Source organism: Plecotus auritus (assembly GCF_963455305.1).
Source record: "Plecotus auritus genome assembly, chromosome: X".
In the NCBI taxonomy this organism is placed as follows: domain Eukaryota; kingdom Metazoa; phylum Chordata; class Mammalia; order Chiroptera; family Vespertilionidae; genus Plecotus; species Plecotus auritus.
Window position 1 is genome coordinate 2,335,033 of NC_137784.1, and position 12,265 is coordinate 2,347,297.

The following is a 12,265-nucleotide window of genomic DNA, read 5'->3' on the forward strand; positions in this document are numbered from 1 at the left end:
TAGTAGCAATTTGTTTTCAATGCTTTTTTATTGATTTCCGAGAGGAAGGGAGAGGGAGGGAGAGAGAGAGAGAAACATCGATGATGAGAGAGAATCATGGGTCGGCTGCCGCCTGCATGCCCCACACTGGGGATGGAGCCTGCAACCCGGGCATGTGCCCTTGACCGGGAATCGAACCGTGACCTCCTGGTTCCTAGGTCGGCACTCAACCAGTGAGCCAGGCGGGCTGGGCATGGAATAACAGCCTCAACTGGTGATGCTGTTGGGAGGATTAAAAAAATGCTGAGCCCTAACCGGTGTGGCTCAGTGGATAGGGCGTCGGCCTGCGGACTCAAGCGTCCCGGGTTCGATTCCGGTCAAGGGCATGCACCTTGGTTGCGGGCACATCCACAGTGGGGGGTGTGCAGGAGGCAGCTGATCAATGTTTCTCTCTCATCGATGTTTCTAACTCTCTCTCCCTCTCCCTTCCTCTCTGTAAAAAATCAATATATTTTTTTAAAAAATGCTGACCTCACTGCATTGCATATGGTATCCAGCAGAGTCGGGGGGGGGGCGGTATTTCATGGCGGTGATTTAATTACGACGAAGCTGCTCTCTATACGGGAATCAGTGGGGGAGGGGGAGCCGTTTAGTCCAAGGAGAAGACGGCCACTCACACCCTCACGCCCACCTGGCTGACCCCACAGGATCATCGACGGGCGTGACCTGATGCCCCTCCTGCGAGGCGAGACCCAGCGCTCCGACCACGAGTTCCTCTTCCACTACTGCAACTTGTACCTGAACGCCGTGCGCTGGCACCCGCCCAACAGTGAGTGACAGCTCCCCGGGCGTCCGCTGCTCTGGGCGTTCCGTGCCGGGGGAGTGGGTGCAGCTTCCAGAGGGCTTTGCTCTGCGGCGGTCGGTCGACGGATGGCTCGGGTGCAGGGCGCTTGGCTTGGCGTGGAACCCTGTCTCCTCTCTGCTCTTACCGCTTCTGGTCCCAGGGTTGTCTGCGGGGGAGGTCGCTGACTTTGGCGTTCGCCCAGGTCTGCGCCAATGGTGGCTCCTCCGTCAGCAGCGGGAGCTCGGGTGCTCTGAGCTGAGTGTCTGCCGCTCCGCTCGCTCCATGCATGGCCACGCCATCGCGTTGGGCTGTGGCGCTGCGTGATGCTGGGATGCTGGCCCTGCTTCCTCTCCTGAATCTCAGAGGGGGCGGGTCATGGCTCATCCGTCTGTACGTTGTCACGGATCCTGAGGGTTTTGTCCCGGACACCACGTTCTGAGGCGTGGATGTTGTGGTGTTTGTCCTACTGCGTGTTCCTCAGGTTGTGCCGTCGGATTTGGGTTGCCCGACACCGGTCTTAGAGTCGTGTCCTTCCTTGCCAGCCTGAAGGTACGCGTGGAACCAGGTGGTGATCGTAAGACTAGTGATAGGTCTCAGGTGGCTTTTGGTGTGTGTGTTTTTTTTCATATTGTTCCACTCAGAACCAGAGTGTTGTCCCCGTGACTAAGACGCCTCAGAATCTGGAAATCCAGGAACTGTGAATGCGACTGGGGTATGTTCTAGAGCAAGGGTGGGCAAACTTTTTGACTCGAGGGCCGCCATGGGTTCTTAAACTGGACCGGAGGGCCGGAACAAAAGCATGGATGGAGTGTTTGTGTGAACTAATATAAATTCAAAGTAAAGGAGCGGAGGGGAGAGCAAGAGAACCCTCCGCTCTTTGGGCTCCGCGGGCCGGATAGAACAGCCGAACGGGCCGGATCCGGCCCGTGGGCCGTAGTTTGCCCACGGCTGCTCTAGAGTCTGCAGCGAAGACGAAGAAGGCAGACTCTGGCCTCAGTTTGCAGGGAAGACAAAGACGGCAGACTCCGGAATCTGCAGCGAAGACGAAGACGGCAGACTCCGGCCGGAGCGAAGGCCTGGGTCCCGGGTGCCGGAGGAAAACGGGTGCTGGCAGTCAAGGGAAGGAAGGCCTCTTGCCCAAATCTCTTCGTGCAACGGGCCTCTCGCCGTTCTGTAATTAAGTTGTCCGTGCAAGTCCGATGCCGTAATTTCGTTACGACCTGAGACCGTCATTTCCTGTCGCATTTGGACGGAAGGCACATAACCATGACTGTGGCACAGACTACTTTTTTTTTTTTTTTTTTTTTTTTTTTTTTTGGCACGCAAATGGGAATTCTGACCTGACGTTGACCATTCCGTGTGTGTTAGAAAAGGGTGGCTTTAACCTTGGACAGAGGAATCAGTGCTGTAAAATAGAGACCGATTCAGATACAGAGGACGGAATGACAGCTGTCGGACGGGAGGGGTGTTGGGGGGCTGGGTGTCCAAAGTGAAGAAGGAATTAAGGAAATAAAACTCAAGGACGCGTATCATGGTGATGGCCGGAGGGGAAGGAGGTGGGGGGAGGTAGAGGAGGGTAAGCGGGGGATGAATGGTGAAGGGGGGCTTGACTGGGGGTGACAAACACGCCGTGCAATGTCCCGATGATGTTTTATGCAATCGGACCCCTGTAGCCCATATCCTCTTATTTACCAGTGTCACCCCAACGAATTCAGTGACAAGTTAAAAAAATTAAATCTATACGAATAAAACGGTAACGTGCTAATTAGACCGGATGGACCGGACGTCTTCCGGACAAAGCCACGGAGGCAGAGGCGGTTAGGGGTGATCAGGCAGGCAGGCAGAGCGGTTAGGGGTGATCAGGCAGGCAGGGGAGAGCAGTGAGGGGCAATCAGGTCGCCAGGAAATAGTAGTTAGGGGCGATCGTGCCGGCAGGGAAGAGCAGTTAGGGGCGATCAGGCCGGCAGGGGAGAGCAGTTAGGGGCGATCAGGCCGGCAGGGGAGAGCAGTTAGGGGCGATCAGGCCGGCAGGGGAGAGCAGTTAGGGGCGATCAGGCCGGCAGGGGAGAGCAGTTAGGGGCGATCAGGCCGGCAGGGGAGAGCAGTTAGGGGTGATCAGGCCAGCAGGGGAGAGCAGTTAGGGGCATTCAGGTAGGCAGAGGGGTTAGGGGTGATCAGGCAGGCAGGCAGAAGCAGTTAGGGGCAATAAGGCAGGCCGACAGTGGGCTTAGGGGTGATCAGGCAGGCAGGCACAGGTGGTTACGTGTGATCAGGCAGGCAGGCAGAGGGGTTAGGGGCGATCAGGCAGGCAGGCAGAGGGGTTAGGGGTGATCAGGCAGGCAGAGGGGTTAGGGGCAGGCAGGCAGGCAGGCAGAGGTGGTTACGTGTGATCAGGCAGGCAGGCAGAGGGGTTAGGGGCGATCAGGCAGGCAGGCAGAGTGGTTAGGGGCAGTCAGGCAGGCAGGCAACAGAGGTTAGGGGCGATCAGGCAGGCAGGCAGAAGGGTTGGGGGTGATCAGGCAGGCAGAGGGGTTAGGGGCGATCAGGCAGGCAGGTGAGCGGTTAGGAGCCAGTGGTCCCGAATTGCGAGTGATGTCCAATTACCGACTTAGGCCCAATCCCGGGGGTCGGGCCTAAACCAGCAGTCGGACATCCCTCAAGGGGTCCCGGATTGGAGAGGGTGCAGGCCGGGCTGAGGGACACTTGCCAACCCCCTCCATGCACGAATTTCCAGCACCGGGCCTCTAGTAAGTAAATAAAAAAAGTAATAAAAATTGGGCGGATGACAGCGTGATTTTACGGATAAAGTTTACCTGGAAAGGCAGGTAGAATCTCGGGTCCAGGAACGGTTGCAGGGTTTGAAGCTGGTGACTGTTTCCAGGAAACACACACTCACGTTCATGCACCATCTGGTCGGACAGAACCCCCACGGGGATGCCTCCGTTCTGATGCTGAACCCACAGGGCCTCCGAAATCCTGCCTCTTTTCCCACTCAGACCTGTTGGAAACTGTTTTCCTTGTGATTTAAAAAAAAAAAAAACAATAACAATCCCTTAAAAAAACCACCAGAAAAAACACTATGTACCTAACAGAATTTATTCTACAAAATGGTGTTCAGCCCTGGCTGGTGTGGCTCAGTGGTTAGAGCGTCGGCCTGCGGACTGCAGGGTCCCGGGTTCGATTCCCCGCCAGGGCACATGCCCGGGTGGCGGGCTCGATCCCCAGGAGGGGGCGTGCAGGAGGCAGCCGATCCATGATTCTCTCTCCTCATGGATGTTTCTGTCTGTCTCTCTCTCTCCCGCTCCTTTCCTGTCTGAAATGCATAAAAAATATATATTTTTTAAACCCTTAAAAAAATAAAAAGTAAAGTACTTTGTCGGGTCACGCTGGTTAATTTCCGTGGACATCCACGCTGTCCTCCCAGCATCCCCTGTAAATCTCTGCCGTCAAGAAGAGCCGCTGAACACACCTATCCAGGGGCGTGTGAATCGGAGTGATCCGTGAGGAGCTAATGTGTCCGAGCCATTTCCATCGAGTTATTTTCTCTAAGAATCCTCAGTGAGGGAAAAGCTTACTTTTTTAAAAAAAAAATACATTTTATGGATTTTTACAGAGAGAAAGGGAGAGGGATAGAGAGTTAAAAACGTGGATGAGAGAGAAACATCCATCAGCTGCCTCCTGCACACCCCCTCCTGGGGATGTGCCTGCAACCAAGGTCCATGCCCTTGACCGGAATCGAACCCGGGACCCTTCCGTCCGCAGGCCGACGCTCTATCCACTGAGCCACGCCGGTGAGGGCGAAAGGTATCTTAAGATGTGCCACAGCGACAACAGTTTTAGGGGCAGACGGAAACCGAGGTGTTTTTTGTTTTGTTTTTTTATAAAAGCATTGAGCTCTCAAGGGGAAAAAAAACACACACACAAAAAAAAACTAGGACAGATTTATCTTTCGTTCGTAGTCCCTGACAGTGTGCTAAGTTGGCTACTGAAAATAAACCACAGGAAAACCCACGGAGTGGGGTGGGTTTTTTTGTTTGTTTGTTTGTTTTGTTTTTATTTATTTCGTTTTTAATCCTCACCTGAGGATATGTTTACAGAGAAGAAGGGAGAGGGAGGGAGGGAGAGAGAGAGAGAGAGAGAAAGAAACATCCATGATGAGAAAGAATCCCTGATCGGCTGCCTCCTACACGCCCCATACGGGGGATGGAGCCCGCAACCTGGGCGTGTGCCCTTGACTGGGAATTGAACCCGGGACCCTTTATTCTTAGGGTTGATGCTCTATCCACTGAGCCAAACTGGTTAGGGCATTTAAATAATTTTATATATTTATTGATTTCAGAGAGGAAGAGAGAGAGAGAGAGAGAGACATCCATGATGAGAGAGAATCCCTGATTGGCTGCCTCCTGCTCGCCCCATACTGGGGGTCGAGCCCGCAACTCAGGCATGTGCCCTTGACTGGAATCGAACCCGGGACCCTCCAGTCTGCAGGCCGACGCTCTAGCCACTGAGGCACACCGGCTAGGGCAGTGGTCGGCAAAGTCATGAGTCCACAGAGCCAAATATCAACAGGACAACGATGGAAATTTCTTTGGAGAGCCACATTTTTTAAACTTAAACTTCTTCTAACGCCACTTCTTCAACACAGACTCGCCCAGGCCGTGGTATTTTGTGAAAGAGCCACACTCCAGGGCCAAAGAGCCGCCGGTGGCTCACGAGCCGCCGTTTGCCAACCATGGGGCTAGGGCATTTAAATAATTTTATATCTTTCTTAATTTCAGAGGGGAAGGGATCACCCCTAACTGCTCCCTGTCTGCCTGATCACCCCTAACCACTCTGCCTGCCTGCCTGATCGCCCCTAACCACTCTGCCTGCCTGCCTGATCGCCCCTAACCACTCTGCCTGCCTCATCGCCCCTAACCACTCCCCTGCCTGCCTGATCTCCCCTGACCACTCTGCCTGCCTGCCTGATCGCCCCTAACCACTCTGCCTGCCTGCCTGATCGCCCCTAACCACTCTGCCTGCCTGCCTGATCACCCCTAAGCACTCCCCTGCCTGCCTGATCGCCCCTAACCACTCTGCCTGCCTGCCTGATCGCCCCTAACCACTCTGCCTGCCTGATCACCCCTAAGCACTCCCCTGCCTGCCTGATCGCCCCTAACCACTCTGCCTGCCTGCCTGATCGCCCCTAACCACTCTGCCTGCCTCATCGCCCCTAACCACTCCCCTGCCTGCCTGATCTCCCCTGACCACTCTGCCTGCCTGCCTGATCGCCCCTAACCACTCTGCCTGCCTGCCTGATCGCCCCTAACCCCTCTGCCTGCCTGCCTGATCACCCCTAAGCACTCCCCTGCCTGCCTGATCACCCCTAACTGCTCCCTGTCTGCCTGATCACCCCTAACCACTCTGCCTGCCTGCCTGATCGCCCCTAACCACTCTGCCTGCCTGCCTGATCGCCCCTAACCACTCTGCCTGCCTGCCTGATCACCCTTAAGCACTCCCCTGCCTGCCTGATCGCCCCTAACCACTCTGCCTGCCTGCCTGATCACCCCTAACCACTCTGCCTGCCTCATCACCCCTAACCACTCTGCCTGCCTGCCTGATCGCCCCTAACCACTCTGCCTGCCTCATCGCCCCTAACCACTCCCCTGCCTGCCTGATCTCCCCTGACCACTCTGCCTGCCTGCCTGATCGCCCCTAACCACTCTGCCTGCCTGCCTGATCACCCCTAAGCACTCCCCTGCCTGCCTGATCACCCCTAACTGCTCCCTGTCTGCCTGATCACCCCTAACCACTCTGCCTGCCTGCCTGATCGCCCCTAACCACTCTGCCTGCCTGCCTGCCTGCTCCCTGGGGGGCGGGGCCAGCCTGGGCGAGGGGCCACGGTGTTCTGGTCTCTGGTTGTTCTGGCCATTCCACCGTTTCTTTAACCAGGCTTTCATCATACAGCGAGGAACCCGGCCGGCGTGGCTCAGGGGTTGAGTGTCGACCTAGGAACCAGGAGGTCCCGGGTTCGATTCCCGGTCAAGGGCACACGCCCGGGTTCTGGGCTCCATCCCCAGTAGGGGGCATGCAGGAGGCAGCCGGTCCCTGATTCTCTCCCCTCATGGATGTGTCTCTCTCCCTCGCCCTTCCTCTCTGAAACCAGTTTTTTTAAAAAAAATCAGTAAGAAGAACATGAAGGGCGTCACCTTCTGTCCCGAGGGGCAGTCGGCCCACGCACGTTCGTTCTCTGTGGTTTTTGTTTTAATTTATGTTTTGGTTCCTCTGTGCCGCGTTCGCAGACCCAGAGAGCACTTCTGAGAACTGGTATCTGTCAGGGGATGTCGGAGGAGCAGTCGGCTCTTCTGGTCGGAAGGCAGGAAATTAACCGCTTCACCATCGAGGCATCTCCTTCTGAAATGTTCACGTGTGGGGATCCAGGGCTCACGTGTGCAAAACAGCGTGACCGCCCTGCTCCGGGCTCCATACACCCCCCTGATGGGGAACGTGCGGGCCCTTCGTGAAGCCCTGACCCACAGACCGGCCGGTCCGGCTCAGTGACGTTTAGTAAGTGGTGGCCTTCTGCACGTCGGGTCACAGTCGCCTATTAGGGTGTCCCCTTCACCCCAAAGATAACGTCTGTTCGCCAGACTCCTGCGTGCGTGGATCGGATACGTTGGGGCGTTCTCCAGGCTGAAGAGATGCTAAGTGAGGTGCAGCGTGTGAGATGGTTCTCGATGGCTGTGTGTGCATGGGTGTGGCTGCACATGTGTGTGCATATGTGTGCAAAAATGGCACACATGTGCAGCTGTGTACGTGTGTGGTTGCACATGTGTGCAGCTGTGTACATGTGAGCATACATGCGCATGTGTGCGCAGCTGTGTACAAGTGTGTCTGTGTATGTTTGCATGTGCAAGCTGTGCGTACACATGTGCATGTGTGCACACGTGTATACCTGTGTATTCAACCATGTGCACATGCACATCTGTGTACATGTGTGCAGCTGTGTACATGTGTGTAGCTCTCTGTGTTCACGTGTGCATGCACGAGCTGTGTGTACACATGTGCACGTGTGCGCACCCGTGTATTCAATTGTGTGCGCGTGCATGTGTGTGCATGTTTGTGTGTGCATGTGCGAGCTGTGTGCGTGTGTATTCAACTGTGTGTGCATGCATGTGCATGCGTGTGTGTGCGTGCGCCTGCAGTGGTCCATGCCAAGAGGGAGCCCCGCTCTTCCTCCCATGTCAGTTCCGCAGAAACCCAGCTGTGTGTTTAAAACCCTGGAGGGCAGGAGGGGGCGGACCCGGGAGCTTTTACGCCATTGGTCCCCGTGTGCGAGTCGTGAGCCCGCTGGACACGTCCCGGTGGACCGTGTACGGGGCTGGCATGACGGCGTCATTCGCATTGTGTGCGGAGGCCAGCAGGCTTTGGGTCCTCTTCCCAGCACGGCAGGGTGGGACCCTTTTCCTGCCACTGCCGAGAGCCACGGGGTACGTGTGACCTCATTCCCGGGCCACACACAGCCGTCCGCGTGGACACGAGCCGGCTCTGCTGGATCAGACGTTGGATGAACTCAGCCCTCGTGCCTGGGGGGGCCAGACCCAGTGATTTCTGGGCGTGTGGGGCCGATCGCTCCCCACCCAGCTCTGCAAAGTGGCCTGTGAAACAGGAGGTTGAGGGGAAGTGCGGAGGAGGAGAGCGAGCGACAGAGAGAGGACCAGCGGGGATGAGGAAGCGATGCCCGGCGGTGAGGGGTCCAAGTCCACACGTGGGGGCCGTGGCTTCCTTGGTCTCCTGTGTCCTGGGCAGCAAGGCAGGAGGAATTCATGCTTTGGTTCTTTCATTTTTAAAAAAATATTTTAAAAAATTTTTTTATCGATTTCAGAAAGGAAGGAAGAAGGGGAGAGAGAGAGAGAGAGAGGGAGGGAGAGAGAGAGAGAAACATCCATGATGAGAGAGAATCACGGACCGGCTGCCTCCTGCACGCCCCCTACTGGGGATCGAGCCCGCAACCTGGGCATGTGCCCTGACCGGGAATCGAACCCGGGACCCTTCAGTCTGCAGACTTGATGCTGTACCCACTTAGCCAGACCGGCTAGGTCAGTTGTCGGCAAACTCATTAGTCACCAGAGCCAAATATCAGCAGGACAACAATTGAAATTTCTTTGGAGAGCCAAATTTTTTAAACTTAAACTTCTTCTAACGCCACTTCTTCAAAATAGACTCGCCCAGGCCTTGGTATTTTGTGGAAGAGCCACACTCAACGGGCCAAAGAGCCGCATGTGGCTCGCGAGCCGCAGTTTGCCGACCACGGGGCTAGGGCAATAAAAAATATATATTTTTTTTATTATATATTTTATATTTATTTTACTATATTATATTTTCTTATATGATATATATATATATATTTTTTTTAAATGTCATATTCTGCCCTAGTTGGTGTGGCTCAGTGGATAGAGCATCAGCCCGTGGACTGAAGGGTCCCGGGTTCGATTCTGGTCAAGGGCATGGACCTCAGTTGCAGGCTCCTCCCTGGCCTGAGTGCTGGTCAGGGCTCATGTGGGAGGCAGCCCATCGATGTGTTTCTCTCTCTCTCTCTCTCTCTCTCTCTCTCTCTCTCTCTCTCTCTCCCTCTCTCTCTCCCTTCTGGGTCCCTTCCTTCCACTCTCTCTAGCAATAGAAAAAACATTCTCGGGGGAGGATTAAGCAAAAGTAAATAAGTAAATGAATATCTTAAATTAAAAAAAAACAACGAAAGTTGTCCACTTAGAAAAAAACAGGTTTCAGTTTGGTTTTTTTTTAATATGTTTTTATTGATTTCAGAGAGGAAGGGAGAGGGAGGGAGAGAGAGACAGAAACATCCATGAGGAGAGAGAATCATGGATGGGCTGCCTCCTGCACGCCCCCTCCTGGGGATGGAGCCCACCACCCGGGCCTGTGCCTTTGACCAGGAATCGAACTGTGACCTCCTGGTTCCTAGGTCGATGCTCAACCACTGAGCCACACTGGCCGGGCAGGTTCTGTCTTTCTTTCTTTTTTTTTTTTTTTAAATATATTTTATTGATTTTTTACAGAGAGGAAGGGATGGGGATAGAGAGCTAGAAACATCGATGAGAGAGAAACATCCATCAGCTGCCTCCTGCACACCTCCCACTGGGGATGTGCCCGCAACCAAGGTACATGCCCTTGACCGGGATCGAACCCGGGACCCTTCCGTCCGCAGGCCGACGCTCTATCCACTGAGCCACCCGGCCGGGCCGGTTCTGTCTTTCTAAGCGACGCTGCTTCCTCTTTTCGCCACACGCTTCCCCCGCGACCGAATGCTGAGCTCTGCCCTGCCTGCAGCGCGGGGCCGCGGGGTTCCGAGCGCGTCCTGGTTGGTGGTGACCCCCCTGACCCTTCCCCCGTGACCCCAACTTCTGCCCTTGTCCACCCCAGGCACCTCCGTCTGGAAGGCCTTCCTCTTCACGCCCAACTTCGCGCCCGAGGGCGCCAACGGCTGCTTCCACACACACGTGTGCTTCTGCCACGGGCGCTTCGTCACCCGCCACCACCCGCCGCTGCTCTTCGACGTGTCCCGGGACCCCCGGGAGAGGCACCCCGTGACGCCGAGCGCCGAGCCGCGCTTCTGGGAGATCCTGGGGGCCATGCAGGAGGCAGCGGAGCGCCACGTCCGCACCGCGGGCCACGTGACCAGCCAGTTGTCCGTGGGTCACCTCCTCTGGAAGCCGTGGCTGCAGATGTGCTGCTCCTCATCCCCCAGCCTGTCCTGCCAGTGTCCCCAGGGGGTGCTGGACCGGGGACGCAGCCCGTAGCCGTGCGGGGGGCCCCGGAGACACCCTGCCCACACCCCCCTCCTCTGCACGTCTGGTCACTGTGCGACGTGACACGCAGACCGGGATGCACTCTCTAGCTGACCCCCTGCACGCGCCATCTCGGGCCCCGGGGTGATGCCGTCGGGGGGGTGGGGGTGGGGGGGGACATCAAGGCGGACAGTGCATCATCACAGGACATAGGTTAGACGTGTGCCTTCCGTGAGCCAAGCCGGTGCACTCATGCACACGCAGGAGGGGGTGACCAGGAGCGTGTCCGACGGCCGCATGCACACACGGACGCCGGGACGGGGCCAAAGGGAACCCATCCACCTGCAGAGAGTGTGTGTGTGGGCCACGGCACCCGGCATCAGTTCCCGCACCGTCGGATCGGGCGCCGTGGCCCGCACGACGCGGCCACCGCTCCAACCGCAGGGAGGATGCGATTCGAAAGGCGTCCGGCCGGTCTTAGCCCACGCGACCTGACCGTGAAGCAAGGCCCGTCCGTCCGCTCGACCGGGAGTGGACGCTGGTAAGTGCTGGACGATGGGAAGGCGGCGATGATCCGTGTTATCGAGCACACGCGACGCAGGGTTCCCCACGTGTGGATTCGTGGCGGCACGCCGTGTGGTCTCTCCCCGAGGAGGAGGAGGAGGAGGTGTTTAAAGCACGGAGCCGTGGGGTCGTCCCAACGTCACGGACATCGCCGGCGCGGCCCACGTTCCGGAAATGGCTGCACGTCCGCCACGCGGTTATAGGAAACGTTGGAGGCTTCTCGCTGACGTGATCGCACGTGGGAATTCGTCTTCCACATCATCGTGTCCCGTCAACGTCTGCGATCCTCGACGGCCACGGACTTTGGGACACGTGGCGTGGAACCGTGTGCCGGAGGGCGACATAACCTGCAGCATGTACATACATGATGCAAGCGTGCCCGATAGGTACGTGTAGGGTGAACTGTTGGATCCGCGTGCCGTGCGGAGAGAAGGAAGGATGCGTGTCCCGTGTGTCACAAAGGGAGCTTTCGGGAAGCGTAGCCTCAGCACCAACACACGTTCCAGGTTATTCAACTCTCGGCCGTACGCGTCGCCGCCATTCAGGTTTTGCTTGCAACATCCTACAGGAAAATGGAATTATTTTGCTCAGAAGGGACCTAAGCTTTCTTTTTTTTTAAGGAAAAAAATGATCGACTGTATCGGGGCCACACTGGGTAATAAAACTGTGGAGGTAGAATTCCGGGGGTGGAATGGACCCTCCGTCCCCTGTACAGCCTGTTGGGTGTTCACCACCCCCAAGTCAGGTCTCCCTCCGTCCCCATCTATCCCCCCTTCACCTTTTTCTACCTCCCCCCCGACCCCACCCCCTCTGATAATCACTGTATTATGGTTGTCTGTGTCTATGAGTTTGTTCGTTGTTTTTTGTTGTTGTTGTTGGAGATCTACTTCCAGCCACGTGCTTTCAAGTCACCCACTGGTGTTCATTCTTGAGTTACAGATCCACATCCTGGTGGTTTTTAAAAGCTTTAAACACGTGTGTGTGTGTGTGTGTGTGTGTGTGTTTATTGATTTCCTAGAAGAAGAGAGACAGAGAGAGAGAGAGAAACATCGATGATGAGAGAGAATCATGGATCGGCTGCCTCCTGCACGCCCCC

The 12,265-nt window shown here is 56.1% G+C and overlaps 1 protein-coding gene across 5 annotated transcripts in view; it reads left to right on the forward strand.

Annotated features, from left to right (window-relative positions):
• The window catches only part of STS (steroid sulfatase), a 248,920-nt gene that overhangs the window by 70,390 nt on the left and 166,265 nt on the right, over positions 1-12,265 (forward strand). For 3 of the 5 annotated variants that reach the window (XM_080653588.1, XM_080653590.1, XM_080653589.1), the window contains exons 9-10: positions 687-808; positions 10,241-10,648. In XM_080653588.1, the coding sequence (XP_080509714.1) occupies positions 687-808; positions 10,241-10,617 (499 nt within the window). In that variant the 3' untranslated portion in view covers positions 10,618-10,648. Of the gene's footprint in view, positions 1-686; positions 809-10,240; positions 10,649-12,265 lie in introns of those variants that run through there. The other 2 variants (XM_080653591.1, XM_080653592.1) reach the window with 1 other exon arrangement.